The sequence below is a fragment of the Myiozetetes cayanensis genome, unplaced genomic scaffold (genome assembly GCF_022539395.1).
Source record: "Myiozetetes cayanensis isolate MyiCay16 unplaced genomic scaffold, myiCay2020 scf9, whole genome shotgun sequence".
Classification (NCBI taxonomy): domain Eukaryota; kingdom Metazoa; phylum Chordata; class Aves; order Passeriformes; family Tyrannidae; genus Myiozetetes; species Myiozetetes cayanensis.
In genome coordinates this window covers 26,992,528-27,019,696 of record NW_026088185.1, presented here as the reverse complement: position 1 = coordinate 27,019,696, position 27,169 = coordinate 26,992,528, and the positions used below count along the sequence as shown (strand labels likewise).

General features: G+C 39.2%; 1 protein-coding gene across 1 annotated transcript in view; it reads left to right on the top strand.

The window, feature by feature from the left end:
- CLASP1 (cytoplasmic linker associated protein 1) overlaps positions 1-27,169 on the top strand; it is a 172,979-nt gene that overhangs the window by 113,495 nt on the left and 32,315 nt on the right. The window contains exons 25-32 of the mRNA XM_050340577.1: positions 3,760-3,863; positions 7,299-7,543; positions 10,771-10,834; positions 12,008-12,010; positions 12,247-12,410; positions 13,336-13,414; positions 14,386-14,529; positions 26,564-26,707. Of these exons, the coding sequence (XP_050196534.1) occupies positions 3,760-3,863; positions 7,299-7,543; positions 10,771-10,834; positions 12,008-12,010; positions 12,247-12,410; positions 13,336-13,414; positions 14,386-14,529; positions 26,564-26,707 (947 nt within the window). The remainder of the gene's footprint in view (positions 1-3,759; positions 3,864-7,298; positions 7,544-10,770; positions 10,835-12,007; positions 12,011-12,246; positions 12,411-13,335; positions 13,415-14,385; positions 14,530-26,563; positions 26,708-27,169) is intronic.

Genomic DNA, 27,169 nt, shown 5'->3' with positions numbered 1-27,169 from the left:
AACAAGCGCTAACTGCATGAATCCGCTTCTTATACGTAGTCTTGTTTTACACCATCTTAACATTTGCCATCGTGTGCATCAGCCAGCACTCGGCATGTGCTTCTCACCGCTGCGGGGCTTTCTGTTCTGGTTTTGTTCAACGTGGCTTTTTGTTTTGAATTTCATTTATTGGATGTTTTTAATTTTATGTATTTTAGGAACATTGTGAACAGTGTTTAAACAAAGGGTGATCCAGGGCTTACCCTATTCTCCTGTAAATTGGCTCAGTTGTGCAGCATGGGTCTAGAACTGGATCCCGATGGGTTTCATCCCATTTATTACTAAATATTCTGGACTACTGTCTCTGTTAATGAAAGTTCTTTGGGATCCTCTCCAAAATACACAAGAGCAGCAAAAATTAAGCACCTGATGAGCTTTCAAAATCCACTTTGAAGCTGATCTGCCCTTCCTATAATTCTGAAGGCCTTGTCCAAAGTACATGGAAGTTGTTGAAATTATTCCCTTAATTTCACTGGGCTTTGCATCAGGCAACTGATGCTCACATATAATGAGAAAAATCTGCAGTTGCTTCTTCCTCACCTCTGTGCTGGGTTCTTATGGAGAACCTGTAACTCCCTTTGAAATCAGAATATTTCACTGGGAGTCTTAAAAGAGTTGAACAAACGCTGCTAGCTTTGGGACAATAGAGACTTAATTGTGGGGACAAAGGTGATGTAGAAGATGAGGCCTTCAGTGTTTTCTTGGAGGCTAAAATTGCATAAGGAACTTGTGATACTGAAAGTGATTTAATTATACCCCTTCAGATAGGGAGTGAAAAATACTCTGTTTCTCATGAGTCTAGTTAAATGGCTGTCACTTAATTAAAACTCAAAACATTTCCATTATCAGGTTACTCAACAGCCACGATGCAAGCTGATTTGACTGGCATTTTTCAAATAACAATTTGAATTTGTATTTAACCAAAGTAATTTAGAATATTTAAAATAGCTTGATTGTAATACAGATTTAAGCTTTGTTTGCATTCAACTTCCTGTGATAGTCACTTCATGCTTGGCTCTGGTGTTCTGATACAAAGAATAATCAAATTTTATATGGTTACCTGTGTCCTACAGAAGGCCAAAATCTTCTGAAAAATGGTAAAAAAGGGTCAAAAATGGTGGTTGCAAATTTTCACCAAGTATAATGAATCCAACCAGGGAGACAAGGGAAAGTGGCCAGAGCATATTCTGCTTATTTCTTGCTCAGTAACATTGGGCTTGTCTGTACTGGTTATTCCTGGAGCCAGATGTATTCCCAGCCCCATGTTAGAGATATGCTGAGGTCTCTCCTAAGGTCCTACTTCTCCACTCAGATATGGCAACAGTGTCTTGGGGAGAAGCCCAGAGTAACTTGGGTGTTGCGAATTTAAAGATCACTGAAAAAATTAGTTCAGAAAATTCCTGATAGCCATGGAGATAGATAGAAGCCAGCATGCCACACTGCACTTAATGTGTTAGAAAAGCTCAATTTTATTTTTTATGCTGGGTATTTAAACTGATCTACAATTGAATTACTTTGTCATTTTGTTCTTCATTTAATAAAAAAACCAAAACAACTATCTACCCTTTTCTAATGTAATACTAAATTTATGTGAAAACAAATGACAGTGGTATTTTTGATGCTGTGTAATTTCAAAATTTAAAGCCAAATTCTGATCTCAGTAACACTTGAGCAACGTCATTGAGTTGTGTTTAAATATAAAACTGAGTTCAGGACTTGTCTCAACATTTACAGACCTTGTGTTGTACCAGATATTATTAGCACTTAGGAAAATCCTTGTCTTCTATACATCTTTGTTGTGTATATCTCTGTAGTTGTGACTTCAGTTTCAATCAGACCTAACATGTTATCTCCTCTGTGCTTCTGTTAAGAGTGCACAGATCTTTCTATTTTAGGGATAAAGCACTATTTCACCTAAATATCTGAAGTGATTCTTCAACCCAAATGCATTAAAAAAGGGGATAGTAATAACACATACAACTTTTATTTCTTTGTGAAATGTCATGATTTGATTACTTTTTGGCAGTAGTTCTAAGAAGTTTGTTTATTTTTTTCCCTTGTAATGTGTTTTGTAGAAAATGTGCTTTTGTTGTAAATCAGAAATGTCTTGTCTGGGTACATTACTCTAAGAAACAGTAAATTTTGGTTGGTAACGCTTCTGTTTGAAGTAAACACTAGTCTGCAGAGGTTTTTTTACTTCTCCAGATACTTTGGTTATAAAATTTTTCCCTATTTCCTTTCAGTAGCTTAATCTCTGATACCTTCAAATAAAGCTTTGGAATTAGGACAGTAGACTGGCAAACTTCAGTCTCTGATTTAAATTATACATGTCAGTGTGAGTTAATTCCTTAAAAGGTATTTCAGTGCAGTAGGTTCTTAAAGAAGAAAGGAATGAAGTTTTGTGATAAGCGCAGTATTTTCCCAAAAAATACATTAAGCTGCTGAATACCACATTTGACCTCAGTTTTTTGTAAATCCATGATATAGCTGGGAAATTTGATGAGCAGTATTTTTCCATTGTTAAATTAAATATAGATGAAGTATTAAAAGACCTGTGTGACTTGATCCCTCTCTCATGCTGCCTGATGGCTGCCTCCAGTGTGGATCAGCTGAAGCTCCATTGAATGGGCTCATGCAGGTTGATTCTGAATTTGCTGTCAAATCTCTTATTGGCATGTGTGGGTGCAGGGGAGAGGTGTGTAACCTGTGTCCCTGGAGGGATATTCTAAGTCCTTCGTGAGCAAAAACAAGCCCATATGGAAACAAAAACTTGGAATGTCAAAACAATGTTCCTGCTTATGGACCAAAGCCAGGATCCCAGTAATCTGGTGTCTGATCTGCCCCCACCTAGAAGGACTAGGCTGCCAGAGCCTGGCCTGTGATTCTGTCACATCCCTGCTAGCCTTCCTTTTTGAATTTGGACTTTGCTAAAGAAACTAATTTCAATAACTTTCTTGGTAGATTCAGCGAATTATAAAGTAAACTAATTAACGTTAGGAGTGTGAATGGCATTTTAGACTCAATCCCTGTTGCTTTGGATGCCTTTGAGAGTTTTGCCATCAAATTCAAAGGGAAAAAGATGATCCTGTATGCTCAAAAGATCAGTTTTGATATTGAGCTTTGGCATTTAAACTGCTTCTTAAGAACAGTACTCAACCAAAAACTGGAGTCACTTCACAAGTAAATAATAAACTTTATTTTTATACTGTGAGGGCATAGGGGGATTTTGTACTGGTTAATCAAGCCTTGAGACATAAAATAGGCATAAATACTAGTCTCAAATCCTTGCCTGAGAAAAGGCTGCAGGATGGATGAGAGCTTGGGTGTTAACATGTTCTGTCTCTCTGAAGTTAATGAGAAGCTTTCTCTTGATTTCTGAGAGTGCCAGATTGGGATGGGCATGTCTGCCTCTGACATTAAAATAAAACTTTGAAACAGCTGTGTAAAAAGAAACACAAAATAGATACCCTGCTTCCCAGTTTAAAATAAATAAATACAAACTTGCCCTGAGGATCCAAAATTATCTCTAACACCCAACAAACAACAGTTTATTTCTTACCCTAGTGACAAACTCTCTGGAGCTCTGGGTAAAAGGGTGTTTAATGGAAAAGCACTGTGAGTTCCCAGAGCCTGTGGGGAGAGCTAGTTGGGCACCTGATTAGGATTCCAAATGAATGTGAGTTCATTTAACAATCCTTTTCAATGTTGTCTTTTGTGCAGACCGGTTTGGACTCGGACAGCCAGGCAGGATGCCTGCTTCTGTGAATGCCATGCGAGTCCTGAGCACCAGCACAGATCTGGAGGCTGCTGTGGCCGATGCACTGGTAAGAGGAAAAATACAAAATGCTTCCAACTCCGGAAAGTGGCTTAAAGTTACCTGTACGTATGTTCTTCTCTTTCTAAATAGCTTTGTTCTGATTGTGCCAGTGTCTGATGCTGTAGAGTTAGTTACCTTTTGCTGTTTTGTCTTCGGGTATATTGGCAGCAGTATGTTTTTCCCTATTCCATGTTAGTTTTCCGCAGTTGTCATCAGACAGACTGTGGCTTGGTGCTAGAGCTGCAGGATGGGTTGGATCAGCTGTTTGTCTTTCAAGGGAAAGACTGTCAGAGGATGTTCACAGCACCGTGAGGGTGCTCGTCACTCATGGGGTTGGAGATTTCCATCAGTCCCATTACCTGCATGGAGACTTTGTCAGAAAAACAGTGTCCTCTGCTAGAGTTGATTCCTGATCAGGTTTCAGCAAGAACTGAGTATTTCACAAGTTCCTGCCCTATGTTTATATGCACCTGGATAGATTCTCAGTTGGCTCATAACCTGGCTTGTGTGGAATTGGTACCATCTCATGCAGTTAAGTTGTATTGGTCTAGTTTGCTGCCAGTACTTTCAAACATTCACTGCTTTTACCAGTAAATTTATTGTCATGCTTAAAAATTTCATTGTCCTGTATAATCTTGCTCTACTATGGTAGCTCTTGGCTAGAACCCAAAAAATGTGTTCTGCTCCTCAGAAGGCGAGTGTTAAACCTTTGGATTTACCTCAAATATTCGGGGGAGAGAGGATGTGTAGTGATAGGAGAAATTACTGTGTAGCATTAGCTGGGTACCAGTGGGTCTTCTAGAGCTCTAGATCTGAACTGAGGGAAAGATTTCCTGATGTGTCTTGAGACAGATATCTCAGAATCTGTCTCAGATTCTCTTTAAGGAGGATGAACCATCTCCAGTGTTTGTGATGGATGGCCTTTCTCCATTTCCTAGTTCACTTTCCCTAAGGTTGGCTAACATTTTCCTTTTTGTATCTGATTATCACCCAACTCATGTCACCTATTAGAGTACTCCTAGAAAAATGTCCCTTTTTACAAAATTTACCTTTCAAAAAAAAAAAGTATTTCTGAATAATAGAAAGGTAAGACAGTATATAGTGGATGGCACTGTTGCATTTAGTGGGATGAATCATTTGTGAGGGTTTTCATTACCAAATACAACAAACAACATGTGAACCAGTTCTGCTCTCAGCACTTCAAATTTGCCACCAGAGCAGTTCAGAGTACATAATTACAGGCAGTGTTTTGCCTGTGTAAACAGAATCAGGCTTTATCCTTGTATGTGAGCAGCTGCTGAATACAGGTTTCATGAGGGAGGAGAGTCACAGTGTTTCAATTGACTGCTGAGCACTGAGATTTTTTTGGGTGTGACTTAATCTTCAACTAGACTTAGAGAGTTCTCTTTGAAATATTTCGTCTTATAAATTAAATAACATTACTGCAGTGTTAAAATCTTGAAGGGTTAAACACTTTAAAAGGGAAATACTTAAGCTGAGTTGGAAACCAGGTAGTGCTGCTGACTTTTTTGAGCAATCTGAATTTGTATAACTTTTAGGGGATGCATTGCAATGTTACTGTCCCTTTCTTTTCCACCACCCCAATTTGCTCTGTTTCTTGGTTGTCTTCTCACAACAGGCAGTTTACAAGCCCTGTGCAGGCTCCATTTGAGAGGGTAATGTGGTGCCAGCTTTTACCCAGTAGCCTTGTTTTCAGAGGAATTTTCTTTTACAAGTAGTAGGAGATAAAAAGAACTTCTCCAAAGATGGCTTCAGCCAAATTCTCCATTTAAACAAAACACAGGGGGTCATTTTGTGACCTCTACTCCCTCTGTACGAATCCCATTGGATCCACTGCTTCTGTTTGAGCTGGACTTGGCCTAAACCCACAGTGTCTATACTGGGAATCAGTGCTTGGATCTGTCAGAAGACCTCAAAGGGTGATGGAAACTTTGCTGTTAAGTAAGGCCTTTAAACCAGGGGTGCCAGCCAGGGGGTCTTAAAAGAAGCTAATCTTCAAAAAAGTGTGGCGTAAGAACTGTAGGTTGAAAGAGAACTTGGCAAGTGAAGTTGATAAAATGTGCTGTACTGTAGATAGTGGCTTTCTCACATCAGAATTTCTACGTAAGACCCTAAAACGAAATGCTACTAATAATATGTGGGGAAAAGAAATCATCACCAGAAACTCTGGTATCTTTCAATGCAGAGTTTCTGAAAAGTAAGCAAAGAGGTGCTGTATGTAGATCTGTTCCTAAAAAACAGATAATCTCACTTCCAAGCTCCCTTATGGATGGAAATTGTAAGCAATACAAGTAGTGCAACAGTTAGGAGATAGTCAGGCATTATTATACCCACTTTTATTTTGCGTAAACTGTATTTTTTTTTTTAATTTGCTAAGACACATTTGCTATACGTTTTTGTTGCATAAACAAACCCTACATAAGCTTCTGACATAATTCTCTATGCTTTTTCCCGCCCTTCAATATTTTCCTGCCTACAGCTGTTAGGAGACTCCAGGAGCAAGGTACTAGTGCTTTCTTGACTTTTTATTTCTACTTTCCAACTCTCCCCACCCTGTTGCTAATGTCCATGATACTGCACTTGAGTTAATTTTTATGCTTCAATCCTCCAGTCCCAGTGGAAGCAAAACTCTGCTGGCTTCACAAGTCTAAGAACTGCAGGACTGGACACTGGAAGGAATTCTGTAGCAAACACTTTAGGATATAGATGATCTTTTTTGATACATTGTCTTATCAACCCTTTTCTGTTAAGGTTCCTTTCAGAGTTTGTTTTGCTGCCATAATTATTCTAATATTCCTTCTGGAAGTTTCAAGGTTGTCAAAGATGTACCTAAGGGAATTAGGTCTTCTAATGCTGTGCTATGGAAATGAGTGGGATTTGAGTACTCAACTCCCTTGGCAGCCTCTGGAAAAATCCTAGCCCAAACTAACAGAGAAATTGCCATCTCCTATATCCAGTGTATTTCTAGAGTCAGTTCATTATCAATATCAAAGTGACTGTGCATGCCAGCACAGATTCTTTCAGCTCTTTCTTCCTTATCTTCTTTTTTTTTTTTCTTTTGAAGTAGAGGTTGTGTCATCATAGCATCTGTAACAATGGAACTGACCATTATTACCAATAAAACAACATCTAATTTCATTACCAGTAACTAATTCCACTGGGCATAAATATCTTGCTTTCCTGCTGGGGAAGGCAGGCCCTACTCCCCTTAGTCACTCGAATAGTCTTGTTGAAATCAGTGGGATCTGTCTTGCTCTACTGTGAGAGATAAGCAAGCAGTGCATGGTGACGTCTTTAAAACATGTATGTCACTGTAACAGCAGCATTAATCTTCCTCTTAGTGATTACAAATAGAATGTTTTTCTTTTGGCATTGATGTAACTATGTATAACCTGGTAAGTCTGAGTTTCCCCTTTTCCAGAAAAAGCCAGTGAGAAGAAGATATGAACCCTATGGGATGTACTCCGATGACGATGCCAACAGCGACGCATCAAGCGCTTGCTCGGAGCGCTCCTATGGCTCCAGGAATGGGGGCATTCCACACTACCTGCGGCAGACGGAAGATGTGGCTGAGGTCCTCAACCACTGTGCCAGCTCCAACTGGTCTGAAAGGAAGGAAGGGCTCATAGGTCTTCAGAATTTACTGAAAAGCCAGCGGACACTGAGGTGACCTTCACAGTTTTATGTGCCAGTAATTCGTGAGGGATGGCTATAGTCAGAAGTCAGTAATATGTACCTGCTGCATGAAGACAGGTAGTATCTTTTATGGCTGTGAAGGCTTTGTCTCCACAATGTGGGAATTCTGTTAATGGTGGGAAAAATTCCTGCTATGTTATCAGTATAATTGTGTTAAATTGTGGCAGTAATTTAGAAGAGGCTCAGGTAAGCTGTCTTCTCTTGGCCTTCCTTTGTCTCATGAAGACCTCCAGTGGTAGGTGCACGGAGCAGCACAGTGAGGTTTCCCACAGTGATGGTCTTGTAAACATACTCGAAGGGGGGTACCATTTTTACCTTAGTCTGTTTGAACCTTCAGTATTTTTTTCCACAGCAATTTAGTTGGCGAAGCAAACACTGCACTTACTCTAAAATGAGTCAGGGTGTGTGTGTTTCAGAGCTGAGATCAGACGGTGCTGACGCTGGATATACTTTGACTCTTTATGAAGGCTGTAATTACAGATCTTGTTTATAACTCTTGAAAAATCTTATATCAGAAACTTGTGTCCTGTAAATTTAAGTGTATAATGTAGAGTGAAGATTCTTAGGGCAATGAAGTAGGTGTACCAGCTCTGAAACTTTTCTTATGGTAAGAGAGGCAGACCTTTTTTCCTTGTTGCAAACCACGAAAAACCCTTCAAACAGCTTTGAAAAGTCACACTTTAGAAGAAGTCTTCTGATTATCCAGTAGTTATGTGGAAACTCCTGATGGCCACAGGTCATGTTAAGTAGACAACTGGCTCTCAGACTTTTCATCATTAGTTTATGGTGAAAGTATTTGAAATAAGCTGTTTATCTCTTGGCTCCTTTGAAGATAACATTCACAAATAGCTGTGACAATTTTATTTTCCTGTTATGAGTAGTATGTTCTTAAATTATGGCCAAGTTTATAAGTGGTTGTTGCAGGATTTATAGCCTACTTACTTGGATTCGTGCAATTGTTTCCGTTTTAAAGGGTCTTCACACTGGCTGAAAATATTTGATGGTTCACATTAACAGTCTGAATGAAAGTGTACTGAGAGCAAGCCTTGAAAAGTTGTTTTCTTGCCATCATAAAAATATTCTAGCACTTCACATGATGTGATACAGTCCTTAAATGGGAAATGCTACAGGTTTTTAGAATAGGTAGTTAGTCTCTAGATCAGAGATGCTTTTTGATGTGGTCTATTTCTGAGTCTCTTAATACTACCCACACATATGCTGTCTTTTTCCTTTCTTTTTTAATAAACTGTCTGGAAAAACTGTGGCACATCATATACTTGTGTGAAAAAGTTGGATGAGACTTTGATTTTGCCATGAAGGTGTGTAAGGATTATAAACAAGGTTTGGAGTGCTGTTGGGGAGAGTTGCAAGGAAGGGATTACTGACAAGTTTTGGTGATGGGCTATTTATCCAGATCAATAACTCTTATGAGAAATGCCCATAGAATTACAGTATTGATTTCAACCCCGCTGTTTGCAGTGTTTGAGCTGTGCTGCTGTCACTAAGTCCCTCAAGCTATCAAGTCATCTGAGCTTTGATCCTGAATGATTTTTAAACCTGTCCCAGAAACTACAGCTCAGCACAGTTATTTTTTAATTTGATACTGAGTTTAGTTCTCTGTATTTCATTTTGGTTTTCTTTTGATCTGCTTCCTCCTTGGTTCAGAGTTGATTTTCTAATGATTAGATTTTATCATCCTGTTTGTTCCCACGGCATCTTGCAGAACATCATCAAGGTCATTAGTCCAAGGGGCAAGTCTGTCTTCTAATTAAACCTTATATCTTCTATTGTGGTATGACAAGTTAATAAAAGGCAGTGATGTGGCTAGGTTTTCTTTAGTATTCTGAACTGAAAGATGGCTGATCCTATATTAGCTGGGATTTGCATATCCAGAGATGTGCATGCAAAGTGGAACAGCACTTACCTACCCTCTTTGTTTCATGCAGCCTCATGTGCCCCGCTTTTCTAAGGACTCCCCATGAGGTCTTCTAAACAAAACAAGGCCAATGGGTTCCTTAAGGAAATATTCTCCCACTGTCTGTTTTAGTTTAGTGCTTGCATTCTTGCCTTGGGTCTGTGAGCATTTAGAAACAGTCACGTTTATATTGATGACTTTATATAACCTTTGTCCAGAAGGAAAGTTCATTAACTCTAATAAATAGGGGTTCATTCAGCAAGCTGCAATCTGCATGAAGTCAGGAGAGTGTTGCAGTCATTTTGAGACTGTGCAACCTCATCCTGAATTAACCTGACAACTTACTGTGATGTTGGTACAAAGACTTTTTCCTCTCTATTAGATTCTTAAAACTATTTGGTTTTTGCCCTTTTAAAATTTGATCAGTCTTTCATGCATAGATTTATTTGAAAAAAAATGTTACTTATAAATAGCATAAAATAGGTGTAGACTACTAGCATCTTCTGGCCTGTTCAAGGTTTATTTTTAAAACGAGAGAAGTTGGTGGACTGTAGAATTAATGTCAGTCTGGAAAGATGTTACCTGTAACCAAAACCTTCAGTAACTGTTTTCTGAGCAGTTAGTGTGCATTTCAGTAGTTGCTCTGGTTTCATTAATTATCTTCTGATGATTTGTTGATTTGTCTTCCATTTCTGTGTATTTGTCTCCTTGTATTTGTGCTTACTGTCAGACTGTGGAGTCTGTTCTGATCTGTTAATAATGTGTGATTCTAGACAGATATTACTGAAGCAACTGAGAATTTAGACCACAATATTTCATTAGTATATAACCAGACAACACTAAAATTCTCAGTTTACTTGGAAATTTGAAACCTCTGACACAAAGGAGACTTGAGAAACCTATTCTTTAGCTGAAAAAGACAGATGATTCAGTGATTCAGTGACCTTGACTCAGGCAGAAAATAAGTGCCTCCCAAATGTGCACATTTCAAGTTGTCTTCTGAAATCCAGAATACAGAAGAAAATAAAAGCATGAGAAAATCCAAATGTCTGACTTTGGATTTTAAAGAAATAAATGTTTATTAGATTTCTTAATGTAAAACTGGTGATCCCAGCAATTAAACTGGAATGCCAGTTGAGGCTTTGCCTAGATATACAGAGTTTTCAGAAGCATTATTGAAGTAACATTTAAATCTTTCAGCTGTTAATATTTATTAGCTTTTTTTTCCCCTCCTGCAACTAAACCTTTAGCATTAATATCATATTTCACTTATGTGTTTCAGCCGAGTCGAGTTAAAAAGGCTATGTGAAATATTTACTCGCATGTTTGCTGACCCTCACAGCAAGGTAAGATCCCAAAGGCTTGGCTCGTGCTCTTACATTACTATGTGTGCACATTGACACTGTTCCAAGAGGAGTGTTTTGTATTTCTACCCCTGCCATCTGCTGGGGGAAACTGGCATTTATAAATCTCCTCGATTTTCATCTGTTTTACAAGGAAGAGATGTGTCTCAGTCTCTCTTATGTTGCTAGGAACCAGTCACCTCCTGGAGCGAGAAGTTCGGTTCTATCTGCACTTCTTGGGGAGTCTCCTGGTGGTCTGTGAAGGGTCATGGGAATCACAGTCACTGGGATTTGTGTGTTGGATACACCTGGGAGCAATATGGGCTCTCCCCAAGATACTATTCAGAATCTCACAATTCAAGTCTTAAATATAGCGCTTTGCCTTCTTTATAAGACTGACCTTTGAAGTTAAAGGGCGTGACATGAATTTACAGACATTTCTTGAAAAAAAGTGGGCTAGAGGATGGGGAAGTTGGGTCCATAGGCATGTTCAGACCCAGTGGTCTTCTGTTAACGGGTAAGTGGGAGCAGGGAAGAGGGAGTTTCATACCCTCTCCTTAGGAGGTTTGCTGTTGAGGGCAGCCAGTAATGTCAGGGTAAAAACATCTGCTGTTGGGTTAAATACAATTTGAGAAAGAATAAGTTTGTATAAATATTTGAACTTCAAGACCACTTGGTAAACCAGTTTTAATAAGTGTTGGTCAGGTGGAAATTACCTGGGCAGGCAGGGTTTGGTATGTGTTGTGTAGAGTGAAGGTATAACTATTTGTTTGCAAAATATTTCCAATTTCTGAGTAAGGTGAGAGTTTATTGCACTCTGGACTCAAGTACATCCTTTCTGGCAGCAGTGATCTGTTACCTGCAGTGCTTTTATAGAATTATTGCTACAAACTTATTAGTTGTGGTGTTAAAACACATGTAAACTTTGTTCATATAAATGTATATAAACATACATTACTTTCATGACTGAGGAGACTGGGTCTGATCCAAGGTATATAAGGTATATAAAGTAACTCAACTGAGAAGAGATTGTGTTTTAAGAAAATGTAAACTTTCAATGAATGTGTCTTTTATCTGTTGACAAACTGCATCTGAACGACCAGCCTTGATCACTATGTGTGCTAACGAGTGGTTTGTTTTGTTGCATGGCCTGCTTTGCCGTGGAATTCACTACAGAGAGTAAGTGTTTTCTACCCCCTTCCTTCATTTGTTTCATGTGGTATTTTAATACAACACATTTTAGACATGTCTTGTTTGATTATTTTTTTTTCAGAGCAATGTAGTTACTAAAATCATTCATTCATGAAACTGTTTATAACAAAGTCATCCTGAAACTCAGATTGTAATCGTCTTCCCTTTGACTATTTTTATTTAAAGCACTGTATTTCTTTTTGTGACGCTTGTTTTGTTTATAGGTCTTCAGCATGTTTCTGGAAACCCTGGTTGATTTCATCATCATTCATAAAGATGACTTGCAGGACTGGCTTTTTGTTCTCCTGACCCAGTTGCTAAAGAAAATGGGAGCAGATTTGTTGGGGTCTGTGCAGGCAAAAGTTCAGAAAGCTCTGGATGTCACCAGGTAGAGTACTCAGATGGCAAATGTTATGGATTTTTTTTTCAGGATTACAAGAAGGCAGGAACATTTTAAAAATCCAGCAGTGCTGTATAATTTTGAGGGCTCAGTCTTTATGAATATCAGAATAGAGGAGAACAAAGTTATGTCACAGTATTTCAAGCATTGAATTGAAAAGGCCTGTCTCACTTCTAAATAAATAACTTTAAAGCATAAATGTTAAAGTATGTAACTGATTAATTTTGGAGTTTTGGGAGGGGTGTGCATTTAGATATGAATTTTTTTTTGACTGACAGGTACAAAAAATTTGCAGTATTCAGAATATGAAAGGGGCTTTACCACAAAGTTTGGAGCATCTTCAGTGTTGTTCATACAGCAAATAACAGTCATGTCAGGATCAGACCTTGAATGCTACTGCAATCTTCACACAATTCTGTGCTCCATGTCCTTTTTGAAGGATGTCCAGCACACGACACTGTTATAATAAAATTCAGCTCATTCTGGAAAATAGGATAATTTTTAAAAAAAGTAGTAATAATCTAGGAGAAAATAGGATAGAGTAGGAAAAAAAAAGACGAGAGAAATCAAAGCTGGGTATGAACTCCAAGGGAAAGATAAACCAGGCTGCTTCTAGAGATAAGGGAACAAAGCAGAGTCTGAAATGAGGAAGGAATGGTGTGGCAAAAGCTGGAGAAGTGTAGAGAGAGTAGGTAGGGTAACAGTGTATAAAGATACTGGTTTAGAACTTTTCTCCAGTATTCTGTTAATAATCATCTAATCCTTAGACTTGGAGTTTCTCTGGTTGATGGTAAATTAAGAAGAAGAAAAGAGTAAGTGTTGAAATCTGGTGTGTAAACTTTAATGTATTGAGCTAATTTTGTCCTAAAAATTTAATTTGCATTACATTTTTGCCTTTGTTTTCTTTGGACAGGGATTCTTTTCCATTTGATCAGCAATTTAACATTTTGATGAGGTTTATTGTAGATCAGACCCAAACACCAAATCTGAAGGTCAGTATCAAAAGCTGTTTCACTAAAGCATCAACGTGCTTGTCTTACCTTGCCATGTCAGGCATACCATAAAGCATAGAACTCATGAGAAGGTAATTAATTGTAAGTACATGCATGATACAGAAATTATATTGGCAACTTGGATTAACACTCTCATTTTCCATTTTAATAAATGTAAGTGTCTTTAGAAGAGGGCCGTATAACTCATCACAAGTCACTAAGAGTTGGGTTTTAAGCACCCTGGAACGTTTTAAAATTTAGACATGAAATTCCTCTTCATCCTGATCTTGTTGGGAAGAAAACCTGTCTGTGCAGGACAGAAGGGACCAGACTCTGAGCATCTGGGAAGCTGGGATCCCAAACACACCTTCACAAGTACTTGCTGCACAGATCAGGTGTAGCAGGTGTAAGGTTTGGAAAAAAAAAACCCTAAGAGCTTTCTGTCATTGAATCTTCCCTGAGGGACACTGTTGTGCAGACTGTTTTTTTAGGAGGTTGCTGTTTCAAGCTATAGGAAGGAACACCATAAATTCTGGAAGTCACATACGTTTATCTTCCAGAGACAGAAATATATTGGATGCCAAATGATTTTTTCAATCACCCAAATGTTTGATCTTTTCAGACTCCAGCATCAGGCACTTGGTTTGAGACCAAAAGCTATGGTTTGGCATCTGGAACAATAGCTGCTGGTGGAAACAGCCTGGTGGAGTTCTGATCTGCTTTTGCAAATGTACCATTTCAAGCCAGTTCTGATATTCCATTCCAGACTCTAACTACACCAAACTCACCCCTGGTAGAAAGTTGCTCTTCATCTTTGGGATGTTCTAGATACGTCACAGGAATACTTCCCTCTCACCCCCGCCTTGCCGTGTGTGACATGACTTGTCAATCTGTAGTGGTATCTGTTTACTGTGGGATAAATCCATCTTTGCCAACCCCTGAGTTCAACAAACCCCCTTTTCATTTCTCAGGTGAAAGTTGCTATCCTGAAATATATTGAGTCCTTGGCAAGACAGATGGATCCAACAGACTTTGGAAACTCCAGTGAGACAAGGCTTGCTGTATCTAGAATTATAACTTGGACAACAGAACCAAAGAGCTCGGATGTGAGAAAGGTAAGCCAAAGTGATGCAGTAATTATTGGTCTTCAAAAAGGAGAAAAAACCTAAACAAACCTGCCATAAAGGTAATGAAAAAATCAGTGATTAAACTCTAACTGAAAAAAACCCCCTGATTTTGCATACCTCGCTGTCCAAGTGAAATTGTCAACTCATTATAGACACAATTTTGAAGCATGTCTTCATATATAGTAGGTACTTAATCTCTGTGTGACTTTGACTACTATTACCATGCAAAAAGAGATGATAATTTTAAAATTTACTTTTTCTTAAGCAGTCTAGAAATAACTCTAGGTGTTTTTTTTTGTTTGTTTAGGTGAAGGCTCTGTGCTTTGTAGACTGAAATGTAGCACAACTTCAGTGTTATAATATTGTTAAAAGAAAGTAAACAAATCAATTAGCTGCCAGGGGCTCTCAGCCCTTCTCTTTTAAGAGCTGTGTGTTTATCTCTACCTGGAAAAAACTGACACAATTAGGTCAGGCCTCGGTAATAGTTACCTTGTTCTTTATCTTGCTCAGATACAAGTGTCAGGCAAGCTAAAATGGGGAAGACAGGGATACTCATCTCTCCCAGGAGAAAAGTGAGACTTGGTTTCTGTACCTGGCATCTGTAACACAATTTGAAATTACCTTCTATTCCTAGTAGGAGTGAAAGACTTTGAGATGTACTTGGGTTTAAAAAAACAAACAAACCAACCAACCAACTTTAATAATTCCAGAATGTAAAAATTGTATGAGAATTTGACACTATGTACACATAAAATGCCAGCTTAATATTAGAGTAACATATGATTTATAACTTTGGAAATAATAACATTATTTTATTCTAATGAAAAGATTACTGGGTATCAAATGTGCTGCATTATGTGATAGCTGAAACAAGGCTTCAGAGAAGCTGTTTGGTGTGTGCTGTTTGCTTGCTCACATAGAGATGATTGGTTCTAGAGAAAAATGTCTTGTCCTCTTTTCTGAAGACTTTCTGCAGGGATTATTCACAGCAGTGTAACTGAAATTTGCTTCTGTAAGATAATCTGCCTCAGGAAAAAAAGGGGACTTTAAATCCTGGACTTAGATCTGGAATATGCATTTGCATTTTAATGTTCACATGTCCAAAGTCAGAAAGAATTGAGCAGTCAAAGCAGCAGCTTCTCTGTTAGAGTTCAGGTAAACCTTAAGCAGCTTCCTCTGCTGGTGATCTGTGAGGGGGAGCTGTAATTACTTTAGGTAGAAATACACATCGAAAATCAAACTCTCTGCATACTGCTCAGCAATTTCAGGAGAAATATTGCACCGTTAGGGGTCATCATTGCTGCATGCAAAGTGGAGCGAGGAGTATCTGCTGCTGCTGAAGGAGTTGGCTGTTCCCTGTGGGATGTGGGGAGCGGTTGTTCACAGCGTGGTGTCCGTCATTCCATCTCTTTCAATGACTTGCAGAGCTCTGGCAAAACTTCCAGCAAACTCCACCTGAGCAGTACTTGGGCAAGAGCCTTGGGCTTGACAAGAGATTACTGAATCTAAATTCTTTTTATTAAACCTGCATGTGACTTGGATTTACCTTTGATGCCTGTAGCTTTCAAATAAATTATTACACAGTTAAGCTAACTTAGGCTGCTAAAAACGAATACTCAGGTGATCTTTATTTCATCATACCGTTGCTGTATTATGCTTTTATTGAGAACATAGTACAAACCACAGGCTTTAGAAGAAACAGTGCAGCAAAGGATTTATAAGCAATCATTGGCCGTTATGTCTGTCAGGACTGTAGTTAACAGACTAATAAATTCATTATGCAGTAGTGAACTGGATTATCAAGGGCCAACCCTGGCAGGTGAAATGTTCTGAAGAATATGATTAAAAAATTACCCTTGTTTTATTTCAGACTGTAACTTGGGAAAAAAAGAAGTACCTTTTTTTGAAATGAATAAAGATGATGCATTTAAGCATCAGAAGATTCTGCCCTTGTGGGGGTTATTATGGTGACCTTCAAGATCTGAGGTTTTCTAAATGTAGAGCAGACCATGAATTGTAAACACTGTGATGACCTAAAAATGGAGAGGGTAGCTGAGGTTATTGGGGAGAGGGAAAAGTACTAGTTCCATCTTGACATGATTGAAGTACCACAAGAGGCCTTTAAAAAGTGTAAAATAAGGTAGTTTTTGAATAGGATCAAGACTTGAGACTACCAGTGCAATCAGCTCAGCTCCTGCACATTATTTTTGGTACTGAGGACTCATGGCTGATGTGGTCCAGTCCCACATGTACGACTTTGGCTGACTTGGTGGGGCAGTGATGACGGTGCTCAGCTACTCATGGAGGCAGGGGGGGCTCTTTCCCCCAAGAAATATGGTTCCACATGTCCTTCTTACCCAAGTTTGAGTTACTGAATGCTATCTTAAAACAAGTAGCATTTGTGTGTGTGACTACCATGCTGTTATGTCTGGATTTTACCTTTGAGCAGAGACAGCTGGAACAAGTTTCACTTATGCTGCTGATCTCTGTCAGTGAACAAAGTATGTGGCTGTTGTGTGCACATGGCAGTTAGTTGTGCAGATCTGATCCTATGGTAGCAATCAAGGTGTCTGTTCAAGAAGTGGATTATATTTTCAGTCAATGCTGAGTTTATCCTTTTATTAGTGATCATCTGTCCACTACTGCTCTACTATGTGTGGTGGTCATGGAGGTACCCAGCCTCCTAGCGTTAAGGCACTGAGGAAAATAGAGCCAAAAATGTCATTTAGTCCAAAACTTTTTTCAAACTGAATGATACAGCTTTACTAATAATTCTGTGCATTTTTGGTACAACTACTTGAGCACACTTAATGAGCACACTTAAGCAGCCTGACACTTGGCTTGAACTACGGATCATGTTTTGTAGCCAGTGAAATCAGAAAAAGTCAAAGGAAATGCTGTTGTGCACAGACTAGTTTATGTTGTTACATGGAATGACATATGTAGTTTAACATAAGCTCTGTTAACACAAGAAAAACGTGATGTACTTTGAGGAACAAGCAGTTGATACCAAAGAGTGTCACTGACAAAATACCGTAATTCCCTTCCCTCTCGGGGCAGAAACCATTTAAGCTGCTGATAGTAGCCATGAACTGTGTACAGTTAAAATAATTGTCAAGCTTTAGCTTTAAAATAAGGTGATCCACAGTGTGTTACGGGTAAATATTTGTCTTGTTTTAAAGATTGTTAGTACTTGTAGGCGTTTACCCTGCATTCAGATTACGATTTGCTTCCTGCAAGCAGTGCTGGAAGAAAGGTGAAGACATTTGCCCTCCATGCTGAACAAAAGCCATAGGGTAGGAGCAGGTCCTGCAGCATTGTATGGAGACTAGGATGGGATGTGGCTCCAGTGCAAGGAGAGCGCCTGTTGGTGATTCCCACACATACAGCCAACTGACTGCTTTTTCCCTGAGCAGAATTGATCACTGGGCAGGGCACAGATCAGGATTTCAGATAACTGAGCTCTGATTTGGATTATGGTAGCATCTAACCTTGTGTGATGCACTTGACTTTCTTCTGCCTTTGTTTATTCCTCTCTGTAGCAGGGTGTTATTTCTGAATTTTCTCAGGAAATTGCTAAATTTTACAAAGGCCAATTAATTACCACGCAGAAACGTAACACAATGGCACTGCCAACGCTGTGATGACTGATCTGTGGACATTAAATCAGTAACTTCAACACGTTATCACACTGACAACAAAGTTATTATGCAATCCTTACGTAGGTAAAGTGCTTATTGAATTTAGATGACAGGCATGGACTCTGTATGAGAAAATACTTTGATCTTGGAAAAGAGCCATCAGTTTCAGAATGGATATTAGAATAAGGCTTTTGATTTGACTCTGGCCAAAGCCTGCAGAAGCCTCCTGTCCAAGGCTCAGCTGAATGGAAACTTTTATTAAACATGAGTGCCCAAAATTTGAGGGTGTGGAATCGACTGTGAGGGCATACAGGAGCTTAGTGTTTAGGAGGAGCTTGTACAGACTGGAGGAGAATGAGGGCTTCTGAGGTGAAGGGCCATTGACAGTGCCTGCCATCTTGTTAATCAGCCAGGCTCTGGTCTTAATGATAAATAACAAGATCTGTAGATCTGTATTGCCTGATTGGTATTTGGACTACTAATCTCAGGGCAGAAGAAATTTTTACCTTTGTGTCTGATATCTGGACTGGCTTCTCTGTTGATGAAACATTCCTACAGTGGTTTTATTTTACAAGCCTGAAGGCATTTTTACGTGTTTTGGCAGCCTTGTGTCATATGGACATCACGTTCTGCCTTCCCCTTATGTAACTGGGAAAACTTTTTCTTTCGACTGTCCCACTTGTCACTGCAAGCTACCCTTGAATACTGACAGTTGGGTGGGACTTGGTAAGAAACTAGAACCATTGCAAAGATTCAAAACCCCAGGAGAGGGTTTGTGTTACTGTGCTTTGCATGAAGATTACATCCCCCCTCAGACTACCTTGGGGAAGGGCTTTCCTTGGATTGGCACCACTGGTGAAGTCTGGGGGTATCCAAAGAAAATGAATTTGGGATCAAATTTTTTCCCAAAAGCTGATTGAGAAACTGTTTCTGAATTATACCAGAAGATGAGAAAGATTTCAGAGAAAAAGCTTCAGGTCACAAATTCTTCATAAGCTGAAGCAGGCAATGAAGATGTATTTACTACTTTAATTAGGAATCCTCAAGGTCATTTCTTGAGAAATATTAATGTTGTCACTTTGATAAGGAAATCCTGTCTATCAATAAAGCTGAGAGCAACTTTGGATAAAATATTGCTGTGATATCCATAGCAGGACCAGTGATAGACAAGATAAACGCTTCTAAGAAAATGAAATTGGGCTCCTTTGCAACTTGATGCCATGAGACTTCTAAAATCTTTTGAAGTTTTAATTTTCCATCTAGCATCAGGCTGATTTCAGCAACTCTGGGACAGAAGCTTCACTGTAAAAACACTCCCAAAGCCTCTTAGGGAGCTGAAATGGCATTGTTTATCTTCACTGGTGTTGAGCAATAAATGCTGTTGGTCATGGCCTCTTACAGTAGCAGTGGCAAAGAGGATGTTTGCAAAAATGCTTTTGAATGGCAAATTGTTTTAGTATTCCCCAGCCACAGGCCCTTGTCTTTCTGGGTCAGAGGTTTCTCTAGCACTCTTGCAATATTCCTGCACCAGATTTGTGCATCTCATGGTGAGCCAAGTTACCAGAGAAGCAGACATTAGGATTTCATTTCAGGCTTATGGAGTCTTAAATAGGACTATGTCCATACTGCTGAGGTCAGCCTTTTAGCCAAAGGATATTCCTAAAGAAATGAAACTCAGTCTAACTGCCCAGAGGAACTCCTTTCAGGCATTTAAACATAGTCAGTGCTAGGAAGAAGAGTGTAGTACGTAAAAAATGGCACCTGGTGGACTTTAGTGTTTACTTGACTTAATGCTATTAAAACAAAAAAGATCTCTGTGTCCTAGCTGTGTTTCCAAAACAGTGTCCCTCATTTTCTGTTTGTTTTGAATTTGATGCTACAGAGCTATGAGAGAGCCCAAATGTTTTTAGTGTACGCAGTATGAGGGAAATGGCTTTTACCCAGTGTTAGTGGCCAGAAAATCATCATGTGCGTCTTGGAAACGTGGTGCTGGGGTAGATTTCTTTAAAATTATTCTCTTTACTTTATACAACCTTCTAGTATCCTTTGAGTTGAAAGCAGTTTGCAATATAAGCACATATTCTGTTTGCTAGAAGAGCTAGGGCAAACACGCACACCCCTACATAAATATAGGTGATGTATCTATTTTGAAAATCAGATCTAGAGGTGATGTTTACATGATGCAGCTGTTTAAACTATGACAGGTAAGTCTTCCACACTTCCTCTGTTATTTCAAAAATCTATGCAGATTAAAGTGCATGTTTTCATTGTAAACCATATGATTTCGGTAACTTTTTTTCTTTCTTAGCTTATATGTGGGAACTTTCGCCTCAGAATTCAGACTTCTATCATGCCAGGTTTATAATAAAAGTTTCTCAGTTGTTAATGAAATGTAACCTCTGTTTCTAATCCTGAAACCTGTTTCTGCAACAGACATCATTTTGTAATGAACAAAGTTACTCAGGGTAGCCTTCATCCACTTGATTTCTGGGGTAACATCTGGTTCTCAGGAAACAATGAACATTTTTGCCACGGTCTTTCCTGTGCCCAGGTCATAAAAGAACAACACACATAAGGAGTTGTAATCCATTATGGCACAGTAAGCCCAATATGTGATGATTCAGTGCTGCATCGTTTTTGCTGTCACTTTTCTGAGATGCCTTTGACACTTGTAATGCAACCATCTCTGGCTTGTAAAATCCTTTCGTGATGTGTAAAGTGTGTGCTGTGTAAAACACAATGGCAATATGGATTTAGTCTGTACATGAGTTCTGTATTTAAATCTGTTAAACAAATCCTTCCTTTTCAGCACGTGGATGTGAACAGCATATTCTCATACAAATCTTTTGGGAAAACTATGTGTTTAAAAACTTGTACTCAAGCTAACGTGCTTCGATTATGTATAAACTGCTGAAGCCATTGTGCTTCATATTTTCATATCAGTAATATGGATGTCCATGCCCAGCTGATTCTAGACCTGAAAAAGGAACAAGCAGGAGGTTTGGTTTGGTAGATAGTTTGTTAGCTTAGTGCCAGCTAACACTTAATTGTCTGCTGGAAAGTACACTGAAATAACACTTGCTTAGAGCCTGCAAACTCTCAGTTGATGTGAATAACTCACTTAACATCAGCTGCACTCATTGGAGAGTTGAAGCCCATGTGTGCTAATACAAACTGCCTAATGTGTAAGTGCTGCCTCTGATCTCAGTGGATCTATATTTGATCTGCAGTTTAGTGTAATTCAAAGTGACATGAGAGAAGCCTCTCTGTTCCAGTGTACCTTAAGGTATTAAAAACCACATTTGCCTTAGCCTGGATGGTGAAGTGTATGATGCATACAGAATATCATTGTGTTCATCAAAAGTGATGTTAATGAGGATCTTCCCCAGGCAGATCACATGATATAAGGCATATGTAGGCAGTGTTGGTCCATTTGACCGATGCCCAGACTGGAGACAGGAGTTTATAAGTTTTTGACTGTTTCTTCTTCTGAACTTAAAGATGTCTGCAAGGGTAGGTGCAGGGAGGCACCTGTTCCCCTACTCCTGGCTGGCCAGATGCAAGTGCCACCTCAGTTCAGCACTCCATGGGCTCTGCACCTCAGTGGAGGTTTTTGGGTGGTTATGGAGGCCACCAGGAAGTTGCCAAAGCAAAGCCTTATAGGAGAACTAAGGGATGATCTGTAAGCCTGAAAATTGTGGCTGAATTTAATTTTGAGCCAGTGCTGCCCTCTGCTGAAAGGAATGCTCTCCTGATGATATCAAATAATGCTTTTTGTTACTTGAAATTGAGCAAGAAACTGACTAAAACCCTTCTGCAAAAAGATAATGTGTACTGTTTAGATGATTGGGTTGAAATCTGTGTTTTCTTTAAATAATATCAACTTTCCTGTTTGTCAAACCCAGACGATGCATAGTTGGGTGGGTGAGGATTTGCCAGCTAGGACAACTACAGCCTCCTCAGGGCCTGGTGAAGGAAACTTGGAAGAGAAATGTAAACAGGTAGACTGAAAACCTTGTGCACTAATCACACTAATTGTGTTTGGAGTCTCAACTCAACTGTCTAGCTGTGTAAAGAGACCTGGACTGGAAGCCTGAAAAAAGTGTGTCTGTCTGAAGTAATTTTTGGCTTTGGTGTGCTTTGCTCTTTTGTTGTGGTTCTCATAAAGGATCAGGGTACGAAGTCCTCTCCTTTTATGGGACTGCCAGTGTTGGGAACCCATTGGCAACAGATGTTTGAGTAACTTGGAAATTTCATAGCTCAGGCAGCTGCTTTTTCTGCTTGGTTCACTGGACCAGCAGCAGCAATCATAAGGCACTTGTATTAACCTTAGGTCACTGACCACATTTCCTTTCTAAAATCATTGGATTTTTCCAGTTACCCTTGAACTTTTTGCTTAATAAGCCCTAACCATTTCAAAAAGACTTTATTATAATTCAACCAAGTTGCAAGGGTTACATATTTTGACAAATCTGGCTATCATCCACTGTCCAGGTGAAACTAAAAAAAAAAAGTGTTGCTAAAGCATTTGTGTGTCCCTTTAGCAGCCGACACTGTTGGACAACATGAATTGTACTGACCTAAGTGTGGAACTCTGGGAGCTGCTACGGGCTTGTGGAACTCTATCCCTCCCTGCATTGTGATAAGGAAAATAATGAAGTTACATAAGCAATCCTTCGCAAATGATTGAAGAGCCTGACACAGAGCCAGACCCCCTCTCTAGCACAGTCAGGCTCTGAAGTCACTGGAGTTTCTCCAGCTCAAGCCAGCAGAGAATGGCTTCATTAAGATTACATAATCTGTAGGGTCTACGTTATATGTCACTGAAAGGAGATGGATTAGTGTTCCCTACTAATGGTACAGGGACACAAAGGCAAGGGAAAATTCAGATATTACTCTTTATTCAGACTACATATCATCAAGCATGAGTGTTGCATGGAGAATGTTTGTATAATGTACAGAAATAAGTTTTTTATTGCTTGTTAAATATATCAACTCCATCAGAATTCTAATAAAACAAGATTTTCAGAAGATGACCAGTGATTCAGAGATTATGGAAATATTTCACAAGCTGAAAATCCACAGATTTAAAACTCTCAGAAACATTATCTGTAAAATATGTCCTTTGATTAGATAAATGTATGCTAAATAAACGAAACTTAGAGGATTATCAAGTGTGCCAGATCTAACTATTGAAACAGATTCAGAAATGCTGCTCCTGATGCTCTTCATTACTGAAATAAAATTTACTGTATTGGAATTGGGAAGTATTGCAGTAATGAAACTTGAAACGTGTTATAAATGTGATTTCAAGCTAGGATGTGCCTTCCAGCTTTTGAGGCCAGTAGTAACAGTGTTGATCTTATGGTAGCAGGGACCAAGACCTTTTTCTGTTAAATATTAAGTAGGAATTTATGCCTGCACTTTCAAATAATGGCTTTTGCCTGAAATAAACCTGTAAGTGCAGTTGGATAGGTGAGGACTATTTAGAAAGAACACAGACAGGGTTCACCCATGTAACTCCAGTGATGCTTTGAGACTGTTACTGGAGCACCGCTCCCAGGATGTAGAAGTGCTTGGCTTTATGTCAAAAAGCATAGACTCTAAGTCTGCTCTCTTTGAGGCCACAGAAGATTGTGAGCATTGGGAGCTGCTGTTCAGCACTTCATTTAAAGCCCAGGGACTATTTGCAGGCGACAGCAAAGCTGCTGAAGCACACTGGGTACGCAGAATACTGGCAGACACTCCTAAATGCAAGCTGTATTTTGTGCCAAGAGGGAGGGTGAGCACAGTTCTGGTTTTATTAAAGCCAAAACACAAAAGTGGAACAAAATTGAAGTGACTGGTGATATCTGAAACTTTTCTCAGTTACTCCTGCAGGATAGTGCTATTATTGTTTGTGTGTTAGGATTAAACTGTCCCAGTTAGGTAACTCTGTGCTTCAAAGTGAAGCCACAGGATCATAAACTCCCTGGTGGAGCTTTGGTGAAGGTTTTGCTCAGATCTGTGAGATGCATCTTGAACATCTCTGGCATACAAGAAAGGTACCTCCAGAATGTCCCATCATAGAGCGCGTGTGCTCTTGCACCTGTTTACTTAGGAGATCTCCAAGGATGGACTTCATTTCTAACCCATCAGTGGGAGGTATGTGGACAAAGGTATCTGAAATCATTTCCCACCTTGGGCAGCCCCTGACATATCAGTTGATCTCTCCAGATATTCTAGTCTGAGCAATCTCTCAATCTGGGAAGCTTGATGATCAGTTTTTATGGATTTTTCTTGGGGGAGGAGGGATGTTTGTGGGTTTTATTTATTTCTTTATATTATTTATTTTGTTTTTTTATCTCAATGAATGTGAGACCTGCTTGTTCTGACACAGAGGATCTGCATGCCCACTGCTAACCAAGGATACGCATGCTATTCACAACGGGAATGTGCTTTGGCATGACTTGTCACTTTGCATTCAGTTCAACACGCTGTTCGTTGTTCCGAGATCTCTTGTTTGCAGTAATATTTTTATTACAGAAAATATGCTGGTGAGAACTTAAAAGTTCTTGGATCAAAATGGACAGAAATACACATCCTTTTTGGATACCAGGCAGGCTTCATGGCAGAGTTGCCCAAAACTTCAGATCAGAGGAGGATGTGGAGGATATGGAGTTAAGAAAGCCATGGGGAAAATTATCTCCCCACTTCTTTCATCCTGAGATCTTTAGTATGGAGTGAATATCATATTGTGTTTCTGTTCAAGTCAGTGAGAGTTTTGTCAGGAGGCAGCATGATCCATCTGGAATGAAGTCTGAAGACCTGTTCTTTGCTGCAGTCCTTGGAAGCCCATTGAGTGTTCTGTGCCTTGGTTTCTTTGTTGGCCATACGAAAAGGATGATACTTACCAAACTTTCATGGATGGAAAATGTTTTTATATGCAAAGCTGTGTTAGTTGCTGCTGATAGCAGAAGGAACAGTATAGCCTGAATTGCAGTTTGCACACTGAAACAATGAGGTACTTTGATTCCCCTCCACTCTGAAAGGGTTCTTGTGTACCCAAGTTCATCGTCTGTTAAAGAATTCTGCTCCACAGGGAACTGTAGATACACTTAATTATTGCAACGTTATAAGCACATTACTTATTAAAAACTCCTTTAAATTGATGAGAACAATGATGCACATTTATGCCCACAGCAGGGAATTACATTTATACCCTCTTCAAAGTTCTTCTTTATTTTTAGGAGGTTTTAGAAAGTTCCTGGAAGGGTCAAACACAAGTGTTGGCTCTTCCTAAGCCTATGTGGATGCTGGTATGCTGTTCCAAAATAAGAGCATGTGTAGTTTTTGCTGCTTACTTTGTGAGCCCAAGCCACTACCAGAGGTCCTTCATCGTTTCTTCATTTTTATTGTTCTTTTAATCAGTGCTTGTATTTTTGTATACTTTCTAAGTAAAGGCATGGGGTGGGGGGAAGAAAAGAATTGGTGCAATCCACCCAGGTTGGATGCTGCTGGGGAAGTCTAGTTAGGAACATGTGATGTTAATTACTCTTGCAGAAATGCACACTGTGATTTATTCCGCTTCCATTCCCATTTGATTCCATTGTCTTAGTTCAGGATATGCAGAGCTGTATGTTTGCTAATGGATTAGTGGAGATCCTGTTCTGGCAGCATTTCTGTGAGGCAGATAAAGCAAACCCTGTCTAATAAAATTAATGGTAAAATTCTCAATTGTTTCAGTGGTACCCTGGTTTTGCTTATTAAATTTAGGAAATCTGGTGGGGTTTAGCCTGTCCATGGTTGAGAGAACGGTGGCTCTTGCCATCTTAGTAGATCTTCCACTTCAGATGGAGTCTTCTGTTGCTGAAACAACCTCAGTGGTTTGAGACTTGCAAGGAGAAGAGAATGGTCTGATGAAACAAACTTTGTCAGATCCTTAGGAAGCAGAGAGATTGGTTGGAAAGAGAAGTAGTCCCATTCGCACTTAAATAAAAAGCATGGAAATGACAAATTGCAGTCCTAGATCCTTCATACTCACCTGAGTTTCTGGTTTTATTTGTTTTCAGTAAGTTTTTGCAGTAACTTGTTCAATTGAAGTATGTGCTGGACAGGTAAGAGTTTCTCATTAGCTGTGAATAGATGTACATTTCACATCTAAGAAATTAATGAAATAAATGCAAAAATATATTGTAAACTCTAAGAACTGAAAAATTGACTGTAGGTTTTACTAATACCTTATGATACATCACAGAGAACATTTCAAGAATTTGTCTGGTATAGAAGTCTTGATCTTGAATGAAACACACATCCTGCTTCTGTAAGGATCATTACTGACAGAATGCATGTTCTTTTCAAAGAAAAAAAACTGATGGTCTCTTCTTTCTTCTTCGTTTCAGGCAGCACAAATAGTCCTGATTTCTCTCTTTGAATTGAACACTCCTGAGTTTACCATGTTACTTGGTGCCTTGCCAAAAACATTCCAGGATGGTGCTACCAAGCTCCTGCACAACCACCTCAAGAACTCCAGTAACACCAGTGTGGTGAGAAGCCCTTGTCCTTGCAAACAGCAGAGCCCCAAAGGCAGCAGCTCATTGATAAGCTGTTGCAGATGTTCAGTAGTTTGAATTATCTGTAACTGTTGTCTTGAAGCAATATGGCAACAGAGGCTTTTGTTTGATGTTACTTTTATAGGGACCATTAAAATAAGAAACTCAGTTATTTTAAAATTTAATATAGTCACAACCAGAAGAGATTAAAAAAGGACTGAGAAGTGCATTCAAATTGGTAGGGTTTGTGCTTTCAAGTTAGTGGTGCTTTTGAAAATCCTGCCAGTAATGACTTTTGACTAAAACAGATCATGATACCACAGATTTTCTGAGCTTTTGACTATTATTGAAATCAGTTTAATAACAGATGTATTGTCTATGAAGAAGCTTGCAGGACCTCTAACATGACCTACAAGGTCATCTCAGTCTATGCCTTTTACCTCACGTTTTGCTTTA